Source organism: Musca domestica, unplaced genomic scaffold, assembly GCF_030504385.1.
Source record: "Musca domestica strain aabys unplaced genomic scaffold, Musca_domestica.polishedcontigs.V.1.1 1, whole genome shotgun sequence".
In the NCBI taxonomy this organism is placed as follows: domain Eukaryota; kingdom Metazoa; phylum Arthropoda; class Insecta; order Diptera; family Muscidae; genus Musca; species Musca domestica.
This window is the reverse complement of record NW_026712114.1, coordinates 31,520,078-31,541,778: the sequence shown is the minus strand read 5'-3', so window position 1 is coordinate 31,541,778 and position 21,701 is coordinate 31,520,078. Positions and strand designations below refer to the sequence as shown.

Below are 21,701 nucleotides of genomic sequence, written 5' to 3'. Positions count from 1 at the left end.
TCGATAAAATTTAGCAAAGATATTTCTGAGCTGTATTTGATATATTTTCCTGAATATCGTTGTTACGGAGTGCATATTACGGTTGTGGGTAACAAATATAACAAATCGGATGTATAATATATATGGAAGCTATAGCTATATCTGAACCGATCTTCACCAAATTTGACATACTAGCTTCTACACTCAATTCGGTCGTAAGTGCCAAATTCCGTATCATTTAGACAAATATTAGACGTTTGGTGCACAATCCAAGGTAAATCGGACGAAGTTATATATGGGAGCTATATCCAAATCTGAACCGATAAAATCTCGATAAAATTTAGCAAATGTATTTCTGAGATGTATTTGATGAATTTCCCCAAATATTGTTGTTGCAGAGTGCATATTACGGCTGCGGAGGGCAAAATAACAAATCGGATGAACAATATATATGGGAGCTATGGCTATATCTGAACCGATTTCGATCAAATTTGGCATACTTATTTTCAGGCCTAATTTGGGTGTATATGCAAAATTCCATACAATTCAGGCTGATATTATACGTTTGGTGCACAATAAAAGGCAAATCGGACGAAGATATATATGGGAGCTATATCTAAATTTTGACCGATTATCTCCAATTTCAATAGGGTTCGTCCTTGGACCAAACAAATGATATGTACAAAATTTCATCTGGATCGGGCGATAAATGCGACCTTTACTTTGTTTACAAAAATACATGGACAGACGGTCGGACGGACATGCATAAATCGACTCAGAATGTGATTCTATGCAGATCATCAAAAGGAACTATGGGTCTATCTCGTTTCCTTTTGCCTGTTACAAACAAATGCACAAAGACATAATACCCTGACCACCTTGTGGTGTAGGGTATAATTAGATTCCAAGAAAGGATCCAGAACCCAGAAAGGAATTCAAAAAAGTTTCCAATTCCATAGAATTTCCAACTGGGTGTAATGACTAAAAATATACAAGAATGTCCCAGCAAATCACATGACGGATGATCAGAAGTTTTTATAGCCAAATATATATAGACAAATTAACTCAAAAATTAAAAGGTGAAACGAAATAATGATGTTACCATTTTTGGTTCAATTTTTGAGGAGAAGTTATCGCACATTTTTGAAAGAATAATAAATAATTTTTAAGTTCGTAGAAGTTGTAAAAATGCTTAATTAGTAAATGTGTTATAGGGTATAAAACGAGTATTCTAAGGATTCTTTCATAGCATTTGAGCCAAAATCTGTTCAATGATGTGAAGTTTTTTTTTTTTAAATAAGTCATTTTTATACCCTCCACCATTCTATGGAGGGCATATTAACTTTGTCATTTCATTTGTAGCTCCTCAAAATATTTATTAATAGGCCCTACAAAGCGTATATATTCTGGATCAGCGTAAAATTCTAAGACAATCTAGCGATCGTCTGTATGTCTGTGTGTCTGTCCGTCTGTTTGTCAGTCCGTTTGTTGTAATCACGCTATCCCTCGAACGAATTGAGATAGAAGGCTAAAATTTTGCACACATGCATAGTTTACCACTAGGCAGGTTAAATTCGTAAATGGGCCATGTCGGACCACCATTTCGTATAGCTCCCATATAACGGTACCTCCCGATATTCGGTATTTTCATGATTTCAGCAACATTAATCACCGGAATTTCAAATTTCGTATTGGGAGATCTTAATGGTTACTTCAACGTCTTCGTGTAGACCCTATATAACGATATCTCCCGATATTCGGTATTTTCATGATTTTAGCGACATTATTTACAGAAATTATTTCAAATTTCGAATTCGAAGTTCATAATGGGTGCTACATCCTATGACAAAAATTTTTGTATGCAGGTCCACGTCTCCGTATGGCTCCCATATGACGGTACCGGTACTCGGTATTTTTATGATTAGTGCGATATTCACCGGAATTGTAACAAAGTTCGTAATGGGTACTACATCCCATGACAAAAATCGTGTGTAGGTTCACGTTTTCGTATATCCCCCAGATAACGGTTCATCCCGATGTTTGGTATTTTGATGATTTTATCGACATTATTCACCGGAGTTGTTTCAAATTTGGTATTTGAAGTTCGTAATGGGTACTACAGCCTATGACAAGAATTTTTCGTTAGCAGGTCCTCGTCTTCGTATAGTGTCCATATAACAGTTTTCATTCAAGTGGTAGTTTTCGGAAGTTTCTTTGAAAATTTTCAATTTACTTCCAAATGGTGGAGGGTATTAATTGTTTGGCACGGCCGAACTTAGCTGCTTTTGTTACTTTTTATATTCTCAGCCACATGGCTAGAAGAGGTATATATCATTTGATATGGGCAAAAGTATCTCGTCGAAATAACGGTTTACGACCCTAGATCTCTTTGGATCAAATCCGTAACAGGACACTTGGAGTCGACTTTGCACATCCTAATATTTCCATCAGTGCTAGAGCAGGTGCGAAAATGGACAATATTAAGTACATCCCCCACAAAGGGTCAATATTTTGAATAATTATAGCTAATATAAAATGTGATGTAAACATTCTATGGTTTTCACACTACAAACCCCACAATATCTGTAATAACCCAAAGCCTGGTGTGAAGATGGAATATATCAGTCCATGAAGCACACCTAAATATGTCTATCAACACAAGATCTGTTACATGGCTGAGATCGGACTAGTCCTTCTGGTCCCCCCAAAATCCCCCCAAAAAGTGTCAAAGTTTTGAATAACCAAAACGATTATAAACTCCGGTCCTCTTCATATTTCACACATCCCATTATTTCTATTAACACAAGATCTACTGCAAAGATGGGTTATAGCAGTCCACTCCTTCTGGTACTTCCCTCACAAAGAGCCAACATTTTGAATATCCGATCCGATTCCATTCAGATTTGCTATATGTCAATATTTCCATCAACACAAGATCTGTTATAAATATGGCAGAGATCGAACCATTTCATCTGGTACCTCTCCCACATAAGGTTCAAGATTTTAAAAAACAAAACGATCAAAGGAAGCGAAATATACATCCAACTCATATACAACTAATCAAATTTCACATATAGGAGCATTTTTGCTAACACAAGATACCACAAAGGGTCACAATTTTCAATATTTGCTATATCCAAATATTTCACTCAATCAGAAACCGGAGGTGAATATGGATATTACGATTTTGCATAAAATTGGAAATCGAACATTTCTATTTTCTTCTAATTTCGCACAAACCAATATTTTAATCAGAATTGTATGAAGTGTGTAAATGAAATACTTCGGTCGACTATATCTGGTACCTCAGGCATTTTTTAACATTTTCTAAAAATTATCACATACCTCATATAAAGTGAAGGAAATAGTCGATATAGTCGATAAGCCTGGCACGTCACAATATTTATAACATGTTTATTTAAGTCCGATACGAAATGGACAAAATTGGTCCATTCCTTCCAAACCAACTCCATATGAGGTCATCAAGCTGAATAGTCATAACAGAAGTTGAATTATATTTAAATAATCCAACATTGGCTGAGGGTATACATCTGTCCGCAAAAATGACTGATACTTTTTAACACGTTAAATTTCATTTTCAAAAAAAAAAAAAAAAAAAAAAAATAGTGCGAACATTTTTGCTCGCAATTTTTCGCTTTAATTTGGCAACACTGTCTATCATTTAAATCAAACCTAACTGATGGCAATTGAAATTTTATATGATTGTAAATCATTACGAATGCAATGCGTTTAACTTTGTTTGGCGGGGAATTTTATAGGATTTTGTGGCATTGTTTGTGTTTATCAATAAAACACAATGGCACTGACAGTGGCTGCAACAGCAGCGACATAAAAAACCTAAAATCTGATACAATTTAAATGGTCATTAGTCGAGAATATTGTTGGGGCATTTATTTGATTGTCACAGCTTTTCATGGTGTTTGTGTTGTATTTGTTTTTTTTTTCAGCACAATTAAATTGGGGGGAACTTACCACATGTTAAGTTGCTGTCATAATCAAACATCTGCTGAAAATTGCCATCTGAACGGAAATTGTTTCTCCACAAATAATTACCTGTAAATAAATGCAAGAGGAGTGAAAATAACATGAGTATTATTTTTACAATTGGAAAAGAGATTTTAAAGTGAGATAAGATACATTTTCTTTAAAATGTTTATAAATTCGCAACAGAATGATATATGCAACATAAAGTTTCTATAAGCGAGCTGAAAGGGAGTCTGTCTTTCAAAACGAGGTAGTTGTTATAAACTAGCTGAGGATAGTCTCAATAGATGTGGTAGTCTCTATAAACGAACCGACAGGGAGTTTCTATGGACTAATTTAAGAAAGTCTCTCTAAACGAGCTGACAGGGGGTCTTTCTAGGCAACATGACAGGGAGTCTCTCTAGACAAGCTGATAGGGAGTCTCTCTAGACGAGCTCACAGAGAGTCTCTTGACAGGGAGTCTCTCTAGATCAGCTGAATGGGAGTCTTTCTATTGCTCAAAAAAAAAAAAAAAAAAAAAAAATAATAATAATAATAATAACAATAATAAGTAAATAAATAAATAATAAAATAAAAATGAAATTCGACAGTCCCTAAAAAAGCCAACAGTAAATATTTTATGGTTCTTACTCATTAAAAAATATATAAAAAATATAAATACAGCTTCAAAAAAAATATTTTAGAAAATTCATGATGATATATCTTAAAAAATAATTTAAGTCCTTCAGAAAAGTATTAAAAACGATAGCATTCAAAAAATAAATATGAAAATTGCACGAATGGCGATTTAAAAAAATGTACGATTGAAGGCTGACAATCCATAAAAAAGTAATTTCGAGAAATCCATGACTGAAGGTGTTATTATTCACAACAATTATTTCTAACAGAAAAAAATATTTATAAAATCGATGTAGGGTAAGTGTACCAGTAGTCGGCACTTTTAGGATTTTCGCGTTTTTAATCGCTCACCATTCTGAGTGGAACATTTCAATTATTACAAAGTTAATTTATTCAGATTCGAAATTTTGTATAGTTTTTGCAATAATAAATAAAGTTTTAATAACTTTTTATTAAATTTCAAAAATTTGTAGTTTTATTAAAACAATGCTTTTTTGCCAGTAGTCGGCACCACTTGCCAATTGTCGGTATGACATTTTCCAACAGTCGGCATACCAATTTTTTTGTAAGAATAATTAATATTAACAATAAATTAATTCATTAAAATGTAATATTTTTGTTTAGTTAAACTGATTCGACGTCTTTGTTGTACTTTTCTTAAGAATATGAATTGTTGAGTACCTTTACAGACAAAAATTTAATTTTTATTAGAATAAATCATCTTTTCTTAGCGAAATTGTGCACAAAGATAGCTTACAATATATTTGAAGTAAACAAAATATATTTAGTTATAATAGTTGCATTTATTTGGGCTTAAAAATAAAAAGTGCCGACTACTGGGACATGCCGAACTTAGGCACACTTACCCTATACTGTGATTTTGAAAGTTCATGGAAATATGTTCTTTATAAATTTTCGATCAGGAAAGCTGAATAGCCATTTAAAAAAATTAAAAAATCCACGACATATTTGCCTAAAAATTCTCGAGTATGAGAATAAATATTATATTCCTAATAGTCCTTGTGAAGAAAATAAAATTGTATAAAGAGCCTGAAAGCTCCTAAAAAATCACAGATTCATTGTTACTCTTTTTAATCCAATAAAATCTCCGCTGTAAAAATCACCGATTGATACTCAATGTTTCCTAGAAATGCTGTAAAAAACGCGATTTCTTGCTCTGGGTATCCTTGGAGAGCTGTTCTAAAAAAGTGTTGTGAAAAATGAAGATTTAAAATTTAAAAAATTAATTACTAATTAAGACATGAGTTTTTATACCCTCCACCTTGAAATGGAGGGTAAATTAACTTGGTCATTCCGTTTGCAGTATCGCTAAATATTCGTCATAGACCTATAAAGTATATATTTTCATGATCACCATAAAATTCTAAGTCAATTTAACAATGTCCGTCTGTCTGAAATCACGATACAGCCCACATTATTTGACGTAGAGCTTCAACATTTGGCAGAACAATTTGTATTGTGTCTAGGAAGGTTGGCGTTGAAAATGATAAATACTGATATTCGGTATTTTGATGATTTTCAAAACATTTTCCAAAAAATTGGTATATGTAGGTCATAATGGGTTCTAGTTCCGGAAGCGGAACATTGTATGTATAGGACAATATTTTCGTATAGCCCCCTTATAACGGTACCTCCCGATATTCGGTATTTTGATGATTTTTTTCACATTTTTTAGGGATTTGTCTAAAAATTGGGTTCTAGCTCCGGTGGCAGAACATTGAATATGAATAGCCGCCATATAATGGTACCCATTGATATTCGGTATTTTGATAATCCTTGTCACATTTACCCACGTTATTTTTTTCAATTTTGGCATTTAAGACTTGCAACAGACAACAATCCTTGTAGTATAGTTTTCTAAATGGGTAATGGCCCCCGCTAATAGACTCACTCACATTGTTTTTTATACCCTCCACCATACATAGTATGGAGGGTATATTAAGTTCGTCATTCCGTTTGTAAAACTCATCGAAATAATCATTTTAGACCCAACAAAGTATATATATTCTTGATCAGCGTAAAAGTCTAAGACGATTTAGCCCTTCCCGTCCGTCTGTCCGTCTGTTGTAATTACGATACAGTCAAAACGAATAAAGATAGAAAGCTAAAATTTTGCACAGATCTGTCTTTTGTCTGCAGGCAGGTCAAGTTCGAAGATGGACTATATCGGTCCACCATATCGTATACCCCCCATATAACAGTACCCCCAATATTCGGTATTTTGACGATTTTAGCCACATTTTTCAATGGAAGTGTCTGAAATTCCACAAAAGGAGTCCCTTTTGTACCCCCCGATATTCGGTATTTTGATGATTTTACCCACATTTTTCAACGAAATTGTCTGAAAATCCACACTAGGAGTTCCTTGTGGGTACTTTATACCTCAGCAGAGAATTATCTATATAGGTCCGTAATATCGTATATCCCCCATATAACGTTACCCCCCGATATTCAGTAGTTTGATGATTTTAGCCACTTTTTCCAATGGAATTATCTGAAAATCCACACAAGGAGTTCCTTGTGAGTACTTTACACCCAGACATAGATTTGCTTTAATAGGTCCACAATATCATATATACCCCCATATATCGGCACCTTCCTATATTTGATATTGTAAAGATTTAAAATAAAATTTAATGGATTTTATTTTTTTGAAAAATTTCTATTTCGTTCCAAATGGTGGAGGGTATTCAAAGTTCGGTCCGGCCGAACTTACTGCTTTTTTACTTGTTTTTTTAATAGTTTAACTGCATGATCTAAACGGTCTTACTGGTATTTGTAGTTTAAAGAGGAACATTAACATTTATTAAAAGTTCGGCCCGGCCGAATTATACATAAACGCAGCTTTTTTATGAAGAGTAGCAGAAAATATTTAAATTGTGGGTCACCTACTTCCCCAAAAGTAGACCTTGTAAAATATTTCAATATATCAAAATGGATATTAGAGCGAATAAAGTAGGTCTGTTGAGATACGAGTGACATAACGTTCTTAGATGTTATTAACATAGCACTTGTGCCAATAATGACATTTTTCCCAAAATCTTATCCAACAAATCATTCAGCAATATTTTCAAAAACGTTCGAATGAGTAACGAATATTTTTAATGAATACAAATGTTCCACATTAGGTATTCATAATATATGTTTTTTCCATCCTGAACAGTGTTGGAATTTATTTTTTTTTTAAGGATAACGTGTGTTTCATAGTCAAGCTTAAATTAAAACATTTTTAATTATTCCGAATAATTTTACATCGAGTAAGGGATGGACAATAATTATGACAAGATTATAAATTAAGTGGTTTCGGCAAAGTGATTGACATGCAAACCGCATAAAAATAATTGAAAATTATTATCTAATAAATTTGCTGCCTCTTAACCGCACCAATTTTTGTTTTGCTAATTTAATATATTAATACATCGCCATCATGTCAATGGACTACACTCAAACCTCAATTGCGGGCCACTTAAGGCTATTTAGACAAATATTGAGCACGTCGTACAAATACACGCTCACTCCTCTATCTCTCTCTCCATTACTCGCGCACATTTATAATTTATAATATTTATCTCCTGCCACCTACAAACATTTCTTTTCATAATTTCATACAAAGGACATCATGTCCTTTGTTTACACAGGCCTCAACCAGAATTGTATCAGCCAGCATTCACCATTTTAATGCAGAGTTTGTGGTGAAATGAAACACTTGACATGTCATTATAAATAAACATAATGAAATTTTCATTTTGATACTCCTGCTCTGGAATATCAGACGCCTGTCTGACAGGCTGTTTGGTTGGTGGGTCGATTGGAAGGGATGTCAGACAGTTGGCTATATGCATTTTTGTGTATTAAGCATAAATATAATTACAATTATTTCCGAGAAAAAAAGATTTTTTTTTGGCAGAAGATGAATGACAAGGACAATGAAAATTGAGATGATAAAGAAAAAAAAAATAACCAAAAAAAAAAAAAGAATGGTATCCTCAGACAATAATATTATGCTTGTAATATGAGGACCGCCATGTAAGCATCATAGTTGTGTAAAAAAAGAAACGTGCCTATGCTGAAAGAAGGATATGCACAGCAATTTGGCAAGGACACACTCACGTATGCCATTCTGGCGGAATGACGAGGAGCCAATGCGGGTAGAAGAATATTAATAACATTGTAGGCGAAATATGTCTTAACAATGTAACGGATATATGCCACACCATTAACATAAGGAATTTTATTGGAGCTATAAAAGCGATACAATATCCAACGAGCGAACACAAAAACATCCAACATATACCCTGAAATGTTGTTGTTGTTGTTGTTTTCGTTTTCATTGAAAGAAATATGAATCTATTTAAGAGAAATTATGTGAATACTTTGATTTCAATGGCATGGCTTATTCGGATAAATAAGCGTAGACTATTGTTGTGTGATTACCTAGAACGGCAAATGGCATTGTTGGGAGATTACCAGGAAGCCAGAAGAAACCACAGTAAAGACCAATGAAATCCACATAATTCACCATCTTCACACACACACACACACACACACATCTCCAGCGGCAATGGGGGTGGGAGAAAGATACAAGTAATCTCACAGATAATAGAGCCAATGCAATGAAGAACGAATTACAGGCAGCATTCAAAACGAAAATCCCGTAGAACATCTAAATAAACGCATCAATGCCTGTGTTCAGCCGATAAAACTGGCAAAACAATAAAGACTACAGACTGACTGCCAAAATAGCTACATACCGACGCACTAGACCAGCCATGTAACAGAAAGTCACTGGTAATAGCCGAAAAATGGCAAAGAAAAGGAAACGGAAACAATTTTATTGGCTTTTAAGGAAACGGATGTACGGAAGCACAAGCATGTAGTCAGCAAAAAAGGCTCTAAGGAAGAAATAACCAAAGAAAAACATAAACAGAAACAAGAGAGAAACGCAATGATTGTTGTCATGTTGTTATCGATGAATAATGGTGGCAAAAGTCCAAGAAAGAAGAAGTTAGGAAGGGATAAAAGTAGACCGTACACGACTATATGATACCTTGTGCTACTTGAGACATATATATAACATTACATTAGCACTTTGTGTAAAACAAAGGGATATCGGACGACATTTTAACATCTAAATCGATATTAAATCAATTTTCATACCCTCCACCATTCTATGGAGGGTATATTAGTTTTGTCATTCCGTTTGTAACTCCTCGAAATATTCATAATGAACCCTACAAAGTATATATATTCTGGATCACAACAGTCTGTCCGACTGTTGTAATCACCCTATCTTTCGAACGAATTTAGATATAAGGTAATTTTGCATACATGTACAGTTTACCAGTAGGCAGGTTAAGTTGGTAAATGGGCCATGTCGGTCAACGTTTTCGTATAGCCCCCGTATTGCGGCACCTCTCGATATTCGGTATTTTGATTATTTCAACAACATTATTCACCGGAATCGGTTCAAATTTCAAATTTCGTATTGCAAGATCTTAATGGGTCCTACAACCAATGGCAAAATATTTCGTATGCAGGACCACGTCTTTGTATAGCCCCCATATAACGGTACCTCCGTATATTCGATATTTCAATTATTTTAGCGACATTATTTACTGGAACTGTTTCAAATTTCATATTTGAAGTTCGTAATGGGTACAACAGCCTATGTATTCCGTAAGCAGGTCCACTTCTTCATATAGTCCTCATATAAGGGTTTTCATTTAAGTAGTCGTTTTCGGAGTTTTTTTTTTTTAGCAAATGTTCAAGTTCTTTCCAAATGGTGGAGGGTATTAAAAGTTCGGCCCAGCCGAACTTATCTACTTTTGTACTTGTTAGAACTTGTTATTGGTTATATGATATGACAAGGACGACCTCTCTAGATCCTAATTTTCCATACCATCTCCTTAGGTCATTATAAGCTCATCTCGAAAGAGAAAATTATAAAATATCCATAAAAAATTTTCCTGCCTTAATACGGCAAATATTTTAAATAAAGAGAATTTGAAATTTAGTTTAAATTGAGAATAAAACAAGTTAAAAAATATCAATCGGTTTTGCCGACAGATGCATACCCTCAGCCAATGTCTATGCCCGATTATTTAAATATATTTTGACCTCCGATATGATTATTCAAATGTTTGACCCTCTATGGAGTAGGTTCCGAAGGAATGGGGCAATATTGTCCATTTCGTATCGTACCTAAATAAATATGATATAAATATTGCGACGTGCCAGGTTTGGACTATATTGGCTGCTTCCTGCACTTTATATGTGATAATTTTTAGAAAATGTTAAAATGTGCATGAGGTAGCAGATATAGTCGACCAAAGTATTCCATTTCCATGCTTCATCCAATACAGATAAAAATATTGGTATGGCAAAAATTACAAGAAAATTAAACACTTTTATCAAATTTTATGCGAAGTCATAAAATTTATAATCATCTCAGTTTTTGGTTGAGAGAAATATTTAGATATAGCAAGTTGTAAGGAATCACTGACTTGTTTTGCAAGTTATGACAGATAAATTAATTAAAATTGTCATCTTTTGTGGGTGAGGTACCAGTAGGGGTTAGCAAATATATATCATCTTCGCAAGCAAAAATGTTTGTAGGTGTGAAATTTGAACAGAGTTGGATGATTATTTCGCTTTCTTTGAGCACTTTGTTTTCCAAATCTTGATCCTTGAGTGGCGGAGGTACCAGAAGAAATTGTACGATTTCTACCATATTTCTAACAGATCTTGTGTTGATGGAAATATTGAAGTGTACCAAGTCTGAATGTAATCGGATATAACTTCGCATATTCAAAAATTTGACTCTTTGTGGGGGAGGTACCAGAAGGAGTGGACCAGCAGCAGATCTTGTGATAGTACAAATAATGGGATGTGTGAAATATGAAGAGAACCGAATACTTATTTCGGATTTTTTTTTAAATAAATCGAACGGACATAACATTTTTATAATTATTCACATTTTTGATACTTTGTTGGGGAGGTACTTGATGGAGTGGACCGATATTGTCCATTTTCGCACCTGACCTAGCACTAATGCTCAGTTGGAGTAAAATCGAATTATATTTTCTCTTTCTGTGCAGTAAAATATATTTTTTTTTTAAATTTCGACCTTTTGTTGGGGAGTTATCAGAAGGAGGAGAGAGAGACCGAACTCGACCTAAATTTCATAATAATATTACGATGTACCAGGTTTGAACCAAATCGGTTACTCCCTCGTACACACCAGCCAGACAGATATCGCTAGATTGACTTCACACATCCTGAAAAGGATTTGGTCCAAAGAGACCTAGGGTCTTAAATCGATATGGCGATGAGACACATTTTGGCCGTATCAAATTATATATACCCTCTGTAGCCATATGGCAGAGTGTATAATGAAAAATAGTTCAACATTTTGAATAAAAAAAAATCAATTATTTACATTACACAATAATCGATCGTTAGGACACATACATTTAGACAAAAAAATGCCTATAAATTCTCAAGGTTTATGATAAATTCTAAATTCATAGAAATATGCCCATCAAAATCATCTTCTCAACATTGAAACATTTTATTTTATTTGATTACGAATTGCTTAATTTATGATTACGGCCCTTTAGATGTGTGCACTTTATTGTTTCTTAAATGTGAATATTTGCACGTGTGTACACTTAAAACGAGTGTGTGTGGCTGTCTACGTGCGTTTTATGTTTATTTATTTATGAAAGTGTATTTGTGTTTGAGGAGCAAACGTTTACAAACATCTTTTCTGAAACATATTTGCACATATGATTCGGAAACGTATCTATGAATACATATATATATATCTCTATTGAATAGAGATATATTCTCTGTTGAATATTAAATACAAATCACGTATTTACACCAAGGATATTTGTTAGCATTTTATTACGTAGGCTGTAGAGCGAAGGTGGAGGAAAACTTCGAGGGTTCTCAGGGAAAAGTTTAAAGAGATTACAGATAAACTCGATTAAAATCATTTCTAATGATTAGGATGATTGTTTTATGTTCCAATCCCCACGAAATTTGGAATTATAAAATGTATAATAAATATTAAGATTGTGTATATTTCGATTATATCTTGAATGTGATGACACACTGACAATGATAATATATCGTCTTTAGCATTTATGTTTGCACATAAAAAATAAATACAATTATATATAAATTAAAGTGAATAGCCGAAGGCGCTGGAAAATACAATGAGAAATGTTCCAAAAATATTGTAACAATAGCTTCAAAAACATTAAAAAAAATATCACAATTATTTCTAAAAAATCCAGGATTATAATATCATTAAAATTATTTAAAAATGAAAGATTATAACTCTGAAAATATTCAAAATGTCTACTATTTTAAAATTGAAAATGCCCTACTTCCATTAACTTCAAAAAATATTAAAAAGTGATCGTTGTAGCTTCAGTGAAAAGTGATGGTTGTAAGAAAACCACGACCAAATTAAAAAAATATATATTTCTAAAAATCCTTGAATTTAACCTCAAAAAAATCCTCGAATTTAACCTCAAAAATAGTTTCTTAAAAATGTAAAACTTATTATCATCTAAGAAATATCCTTGAAAATTCACGAACAGAGTTTCAATTCTTCTTAAAAAAACCGCTTTTAGCTTCAAAAATTAAAAACAAAACAATTAAAAAGAAGCTAAGTTCGGCCGTCCGATTACCCTCCACCTATTTAAAGGAACCTGAAAATTTTCCAGAAAAAAATCTTAGAAAACACCGCTCAAATAAAACCGGTTATAGGGGCCTTACGAAGACGTGGTCCTGTGTACCCAATTTTCCGTCATGTGCTGTAGTACTCAGTACGAATTTTTAATACGAAATTTGAAACAATTCCGGTAAAAGATTTCGGTAAAATCATCAAAATGCTGATTAAAGGGAGGTGCCGATATATGTGGGCTAAATGAAGACGTGGACCTACATGAAACACTACCGAATATTGGGAATTATCGTTATATATACAAATATGTGGATCTGCATAAGCAATTTTTTGTTATAGGCTGAAGTACCCATTACGAACTTTGAAAACGAAATTTGAAACAAATCCGGTAAAAATTTCGTTAAAATCATCAAAATAACGAATATCGGGCGATACCGTTGTTTAGGGGCTATATGATATCGTGGACCTATATAGACAATACTCTTCCAGGGCGTAAAGTACTCAACAGGAACTCCTTGTGTCGATTTTCAGACAATTCCTTTGAAAAGTTTGGCTACAATCAACAAAATGCCGAATATCTGGAATACCGAATACCGTTATATGGGGGATATATGATATCGTACTCAGAAGGAACTCCTTGTGCAGAATTTCCCACATTTTCATCGAAAAATGAGACTAAAATCATTAAAATACTGAATATCGGGGGTATCGTTATATAGGGGCTATAACGTATTGTGGCCTAATGTAGTTCAACTGCGAACTTGACATGCCTGCAGACAAAAGACAGATCGGTGCAAAATTTTAGCTTCATATCTTTGTTCGTTTTGACTCTATCGTGATTATAACAGACGGAGAGGGCCACAAAAATTCGGTTAAAATCTTAAAAATACCGAATATAGCCGTTATATTAGGGTCTATACGACGAAGTGGATCTGCATAGGCAACTTTTGTCATAAGCCATTACAATATTCAAATGCAAAACTTGAAAAAAAAAAAAAAAACAAAATCGTTGAATAATGTCGCTTAAATCAAAGTACCGAATATCGGGAGGTACGGTTATATGGGGGCTATACGAAGACAGGGACCTGCACAGACAATTTTCAGTCATAGGCTGTAGTATCCATTACGAACTTCAAATACCAAATTTGAAACAATTCCGGTGAATAATGTTACTGAAATCATCAAACTACCGAAAATAGGGAGGTACCATTATATGGGGGCTATACCAAAACGTGGACCTATATTGCCCATTTTCAATACCAAAAGTCTGCAGGCATATTATACATTTAAGTAACATTTTATAAACCTACTTAATTTCGTTCGGAAGCTAGAGTGATTTCCGCAGACGGATAGACGTACGGACATCGCTAAATCAGCATAGAATTCTATGGTGATCAAGAATATATGTACTTTTTGGGGTCTCAAATGTATATTTCGATGTGTTACAAAGGGAATGACAAACTTAATATTCCCTCCATACTATGGTGGAGGGTATAAAAACAATAAATAAATAATAATAAATAAATAAAAAATCGTTTCGATACTCCTTGAAAAAATATTGTTACAAATACAATATTTTAGATTCGGAATAATTCTTAAAAATCTGAATTAAACATATTCTTGAAAATGACTCTGATAATCTGTGAACGTCGACTGTTCTACCATTATAAATTTTCTAATGTTTTAAGAAAATCCAGGATTAAAAGTCTTCAAGTCTTTTTAGACTTCGTAAAAATACATGATTTTAGCCGTACTTGAAAACAATTGATAAAAATCTTGCAATTTGCATAATATTCTTTAAAAGTCCCTGATTAAGCTTCAAATAGTCCTTAAAGAAATATTCTTTAAAAATTCTTGATCACTCTCTTTGAAAATCCTCATTATTTTTTTTTTTTTGTTTTGAAAATGCACGATTATAGCCCTGCTAATTAGTTTGTAGAAATCTACGAATGTAGCTTTGACATTGGTTGAAAAATATATTTATTTAGGATTGAAGCGTCGAAAATGTTATAACTCTTCTATTCTTTTAAAAAATATGTATTAAAAGTACACCATCCGCTTATAGTCCCTGAAAATAAATTTTATTAAAACCACTATTATAACTCTGATAGCCACAACTAGGGCTCTAATAGTAACTAAAAAATACATATATATTTGTTTTTTAATCTACGATATGAAATTCAAAATTAGGGCTCTCCTTGTCTCTTATAATATTTTTTTTAAAGATCCACGATCATGACTCCCATATCCAAAACTAAGGATCTAATAGTCCCAAAAATAATAATTAATAATTTATGATTTTACTCTGACAATTATTTTTAAAAAAGTCACGATTATGACCCTGATATTCCTCAATTTTTTTAGAAAATCATTATAATTAATCTGATGATTTGAATTTATAAAACAACGACTATGGCTGTAATATTCCATTGCAAAAATGTTTGTTTATCTAGGAATAAAACAAAAACCCTTCAATTCCAGTATCCTGTGATCTTATATTTAAAAATTCTGAAAACTGTTCCATGTAAATATTTTTCTCAAATGTTTGTTATTAAATTAAATTTGAAAAGCCAGTTCCACAAGCTTCAGCTCCACCAAACATTGTCGGATATCAACGTTTTATTTATCATTTCTTTTTTATCTACTTTTTTTTCTGTTGTTCCATACTTTAATTTAATTCGAACATTTCATTTTATTGTCATTACGGTTGGTCGATGGATGGATGATGTTCGTTCGTACGCATTGTCAGTTTTTGCTGTTGTGGTAGTTGTTTTTCTAAGAAATTTATCCACTCGCTTCTCGGCTGGCTGGGATGGCTGTTATCGGTCTTTGTCAAGCACTTAAAAACGTCAAGTGCTTAGCGTATTGTCTGCTGTTGGCATTGGCGTTTATTTGTTCAACGCCATCTTTCCGTTTATTTCATTTGGTTGTTGGTGTTGTTTTTTCTCCCGCTCTTAAGCTTTTAGTGATGATGATCCTAAACAGCATCACTGTTTGATGAGAATGATAATGATGTTGTTTTTGGTATTACCGAAGCCATTGTTTGTTAGTTTGGATGAATGAAGAACTGAACTGGATTGGGCTGGATGGGATGGCTGGGTGTGTTGGTGGATGGAAGGAAGCTGATGTTTATGTTGTTGTTATAATTCCATTTGAATTGTATTGTTGTCCTTTCAGTGTCATTGCCACTGTCATCCTCATCATAAGCAGCATCTGTCTGTCTGCAGCGAGCATTTCTCTCCGTTGTAAGGCAGTGTATGGCTAGAAGGGGAGGTAGTGGTTGTAATGCCAAAATTAAGGTGTGAGATCTATGGCAACACGTTCCTGTTTGTTTTGTTGGTCGTTATCATTGGTTAGTGGTGTTGTTTTTATTGGAGTTTGTCTTCTAACTTGCGCAGTATGTTTCATAGAAATATTATTCGAATTTTTGTGTAAACAATTTTGTTTCATATATCTTTATTAACATTTATTCTCAATATTTTCTTTTGTTTATTTAATAGAGTGTCGGGGGTAAATGGGGTTAACTTTTGTAGCTGTTACAAAACGAAGAGCAACAAAGTTAACCTAATAAATATAATATCATTAGTTCTGAACGACTGAAAAACATTAGAGCTAAAATATGCGTTTGCTGTGAAAAGTGGGTTTGATATCCTACTCAGACAATATTACTGAGAAACAACTTTGGTTTCCTATAAAAAAAACTCTAATTAGTTTTCCAGGCGAAGTCTTTTTGATCTGTTGTAAGAAAACCTTCCGGTTTCTATCAAACACCATTCCGGATCTCTTTGAAATTTGTTTTCCTAGAAAATACATTTTAAAGAAGACTTTCCAGTCTACAGATCTTTTATTTAATGACCTTTAGGACTTTTATGTGAAGCCCTTTGAGACTTTTTTGAGAAGTCTTCCTAATTGTCCATGAGAAGACCTTCTGGCATTTTTGAGAAAACCCTCTAATAATCCATGGGAAAACAATTGATCCTCTTAAAGAAATTTTTTCTGGAGTTTGGTGGCAAAACTTTTTGATCTGGTATGAGAAGATCTTCTGGGTTCCCATCAAAAGATTTCAGGGCTGCTGTGAAAATTATTCCTGGGTTTCTTCTGTGAAACCATTTGGTCTTCTATGAGAAAAATTTCTGGTCATTCTTTGGAAGACCTTCTTGTTCTTCTTTAGAAAACATTCTGGCATTTTATAAGAACATAAGAACATTTTCTGCTCTTCTATAAGACCTTCTGGCCTTCTAAAAGAATGCGTTTTTCTATGGGATGACGTTCTGATCTTCTATGAGAAGTACTTTGGGCTTTTATTAGAAAACCTTCTAGTATAGTTTGAGACAGATTTCTGGTCTTCTATGAGAATACCTTCTGGCCTTTTATGAGAAGACCTTTTGGCCCTCTAGGAGAAGACCTTTGGCCATCTGGAATTTTTTGAGAAGATATTCTGGTCTTCTTTGAGAAGGCCTTCTCGTCTTCTTTGAGAAGGCCTTTTCGTCTTTTGGCCTTCTATGAGAAGACTTTGTGGCCTTCTATTAGAAGACCTTCTGGCCTTCGTTGAGAAAATCTTCCGGTATTCTTTGAGACAGACTTTTTGATTTCTATGAGAAGACCTTCTCGTCTTTTATGAGAGAAGTTTTACTGGTCTTCAATAATAGAAGTCCCCTGGACTTCTATAAGAGAACTTTCTTATCTGCTATGGCAAGACATTTTGGTATTCTATGAGAAAATTTTATCTATGAGAAGATTTATTTCTTAACGAAGCTCTGTGTGTTTATAAAAATTCACGAATTTACAGGGTGAGATGAAAAAACTGCAACCAACTTCAGACTGCTGTAATTTCTAAGCCACTCGTCCGACAGCTGTTAAAATTATTCCAGTGACAGCTCATTATATTGTTTACAAGCGTACAAAAGCATTTTGTTTAGAATTTTCCGAAGGTTATTCGTGATAGTATGATTTCTTTATATTTGGCTGGAAAACCACAAGTGGCTACCGTTAGAGCACTCCAGCATTTAAATGTGAATAAATCTTTTGTGTCTCGAACCATCGCTCGTTACCGTGATACTGGTAGCGTAGCCCGACGTCAAGGAAATGAACGGAAGAAAAAAGCAAAATCACAGAAATGTTTCGAAAAGTAAAGAAGCGACTTGATCGAAACCCGCGTCGCAGTGGCCGAAAAATGGCTCGTGGGCTGTACATATCGCAATATTCCATTCGGCAAATATTGAAAAATGAACTCGAGGTAAAACCATTGAAATTCCAAAATGGCAAGACTCAAAGAGCTAACGAGTTGCTTCGCTTGTCCGAAAGTGGTGAACTGCCGAAAACATTCGTTGTCCAGCAGTTTGTAAACAAACAAATTGATCGTGTTTACTTGCCAAAGAGGTCAGCTGAAAATGTGGTCCTTCGGTTGGCCACCAGAACTCAAGCGACGGTCCTGGTGATGGTGTGGGCCGCCATAACAGCCGATGGTCGCTTTCCGCTCGTATTAGTTGACCGTAGCCGAGTATTATCACGAAAATATTCTGGAGGGTGTATTAAAGCCTTGGGCACGCAAACCTTTAACCCCAGACCTTGAACATTCCAACAGGACTCAGCACCATCGCACTCAGCACGCGCCACCCCAGAATGGTTACAAAATGACGAACCTCGCTTCATTTCCAGTGCACAATGGCCACCAAAATCTCCGAATACCAATCCGCTGGACTATTGTGTTTGGAGTATTTTGGAAAGCAAGGTTGGCACTAAAAAAACCAAAGTGTCGATCACCTCAAGCAAGCGCTTCGCCGGAAATGGGCCAAAATACCACAGAGCAACATTCGGCCAGCGTGTGACGGTTTTATTGGCCGTTTGAAGGCCATAATTCGTGCCAAAGGTTGCAAATTCGAACAAATCTAAACTTATTCTTAAATTTGATGTTATTTTGAAATGTTTGCTTTCATTCAATAAAATGAAAAAAAATAGATATGTAAACATTATGGCGTTTTACTTTGTTGCAGTTTTTTTATTTCACCCTGTAGATCTTGCAATATTATACAGTAAATGATAATCGTAGAAGCTCACGATTCTAACTTAGAGAGTTGTTAAAATGCTTGCATCTACAATCTACAAGTAGCCCATGATTATTGTCCAAATAAGTCCTCCCAAAATATAAGACAAGTTGGTACTAAGAGCGGAACTTTGAATTCAAATATATTTAAAAGAGCGCCATGTTATTATATCGTATTAAAATAATTAGGGTTAAGTATAGTTCGTAAACATATTTCTATAACAAACGTACCAAAGTCGTCCAGCGACATCATGAGAGTTTCACATTCGATACACATACCTGAAAGGAAAAAAAAAAAAAACAATAATCAAAAATAACTTCAATTTATAAAAATTATATTTTGTTTCGTTTCATCAAAATATTTACAAGAAAAATTATTTACAAAGTGAAATGTGTTGCTATTTAAGTTAATTTATATCACAACATTAATTATAACCAACATTAACTACATTTCATTACCCCACAACTGATTTGTAAAATTAATTACAGTTACAGGGCATTTTCCATTCCAAAGATTGACACTGAAGGGTTAGGGAAATGACTGGCCCATTTTAACAACACATCCTTCAAGTTTTAAATATTCTTTTAATGAAAATAACAAAATAAAGTGCTAACCATCTTCAATGGTTTTTCATTTTGCCCTCTGGCATAGTTAAATATTACTAAAACCAAGGGGCTACAGGATCGCTGTGCTATTTAACATCCGTTAGGTTATTTCCATTAAAGTTTCAACAAAGACACAAAAGCCACAATGCGGTAATTTGTGTTTCTATTAAACCACTTTGTGGTGGGGTGGCGGCGGAGGTTGTGGTTTTGGTTATTATTTTTAATTTATTAAAAGTGAATTTTAACATTTTTCCACATCGACCAACAACAGGCAGGAAAACAACGAAAAGAAAAACAAAAAGAAAGCAATAGCAATGTAAAGTATAGGAAGTAACCTCCAGTGTCCATTCTTCCTGTTGGCCGTTTATTACTTCCTTAATTAGGTTTTTCTTGTTTTATATTTTACATATTTTCTAGACATTCTCTTTTAAGATAACAGGGATAATATAGGTAATGAATGAAAAATATTATTTTTATACCCTCAGCCATATGGCTACAGAGGGTATATCATTTGATACGGCCAAAACGTGCCTAGTCGAAATAAGGGTTTTAGACCCTAGGTCTCTTTGGATCAAATCCGTTTCAGAACATTTGGAGCCGATCTAGCGATGTCCGTCCGTCCGTCTGTGTGTCTGTCTGTCTGGCTGGTGCGCACGATAAGTCCCGCAGGCAGTATCCGATTTGGTCCAAATTGGCTACATCGTAATATTTTTGTCAAACTTAGATCCAGTTCGGAGATGGGCAATATAGGTCCACTTCTTTTGGTACCTCCCCCACAAAAGGTCGAAATTTTCAAAATATATTTTTTGCACAGAAAGAGAAAGGATAATTCGAATTTGCTCCAAGTTTGCAAATCGTAATATTTGCGTCAGTGCTAGGTCAGGTGTTAAAATGGACAATATCGGTCCACTCCATCAAGTACCTCCCCCACAAATGGTCAAAATTTTGAATAATTACAACTCTCATAAAATGTGATGTAAGAGACCGATTGTCTTCAAATTTCACACATCCCAATATTTATATTTACCCAAGGTCTGGTGTTAAGATGAACAATATCGGTCCACTCCTTCTGGTACCTCCCCCACAAAAGGTCGAAATTTTCAAAAAATATATTTTTTGCACAGAAAGAGAAAGGATAATCCGATTCTGCTCCAACTTTGCATATCCTAAAATTTGCGTCAGTACTAGGTCAGGTGTGGAAATGGACAATATCGGTCCACTCCATCAAGTACCTCGCCCACAAATGGTCAAATTTTTGAATAATTACAATCTCATTAAATGTGATGTAAAAGTCCGATTGTCTTCAAATTTCACACATCCTAATATTTGTATTAACCCATCGTCTGGTGTGAAGGGGGAATACATCGGTCCACTCCTTCTGATACCTCCCCCACAAAATATTGAAATTTTGAATACCCATGAAGCTCATAAAACGCCAAATTAACATCCGATTCCATTTAGACTTGGCACATCTGTCGAAATATTTATATCATATTTTTGGGTCCGATAGGAAATGGGCAATATTGGCCCATTCCTTCGGGATCTGCTCCATAGAGGGTCAAACGTTTGAATAATCTTAACACTAGTCAAAATATATTTAGATAATCGAACATAGGCTTAGGGGATATATCTGGCGGCAATACCGACTACTACTATTTAACTTGTTTTTTTCTTTTTCTAGTTGAGCATTTTTATGACCTAAGGAAATGGTAGAGAAATATATTCGCTGCC

The 21,701-nt window shown here is 34.2% G+C and overlaps 1 protein-coding gene across 1 annotated transcript in view; it reads right to left on the bottom strand.

The window, feature by feature from the left end:
- LOC101889975 (mucin-2) overlaps positions 1-21,701 on the bottom strand; it is a 534,609-nt gene that overhangs the window by 78,345 nt on the left and 434,563 nt on the right. Inside the window, exon 5 of the mRNA XM_059121607.1 lies at positions 3,973-4,053. Within this exon, the coding sequence (XP_058977590.1) occupies positions 3,973-4,053 (81 nt within the window). The remainder of the gene's footprint in view (positions 1-3,972; positions 4,054-21,701) is intronic.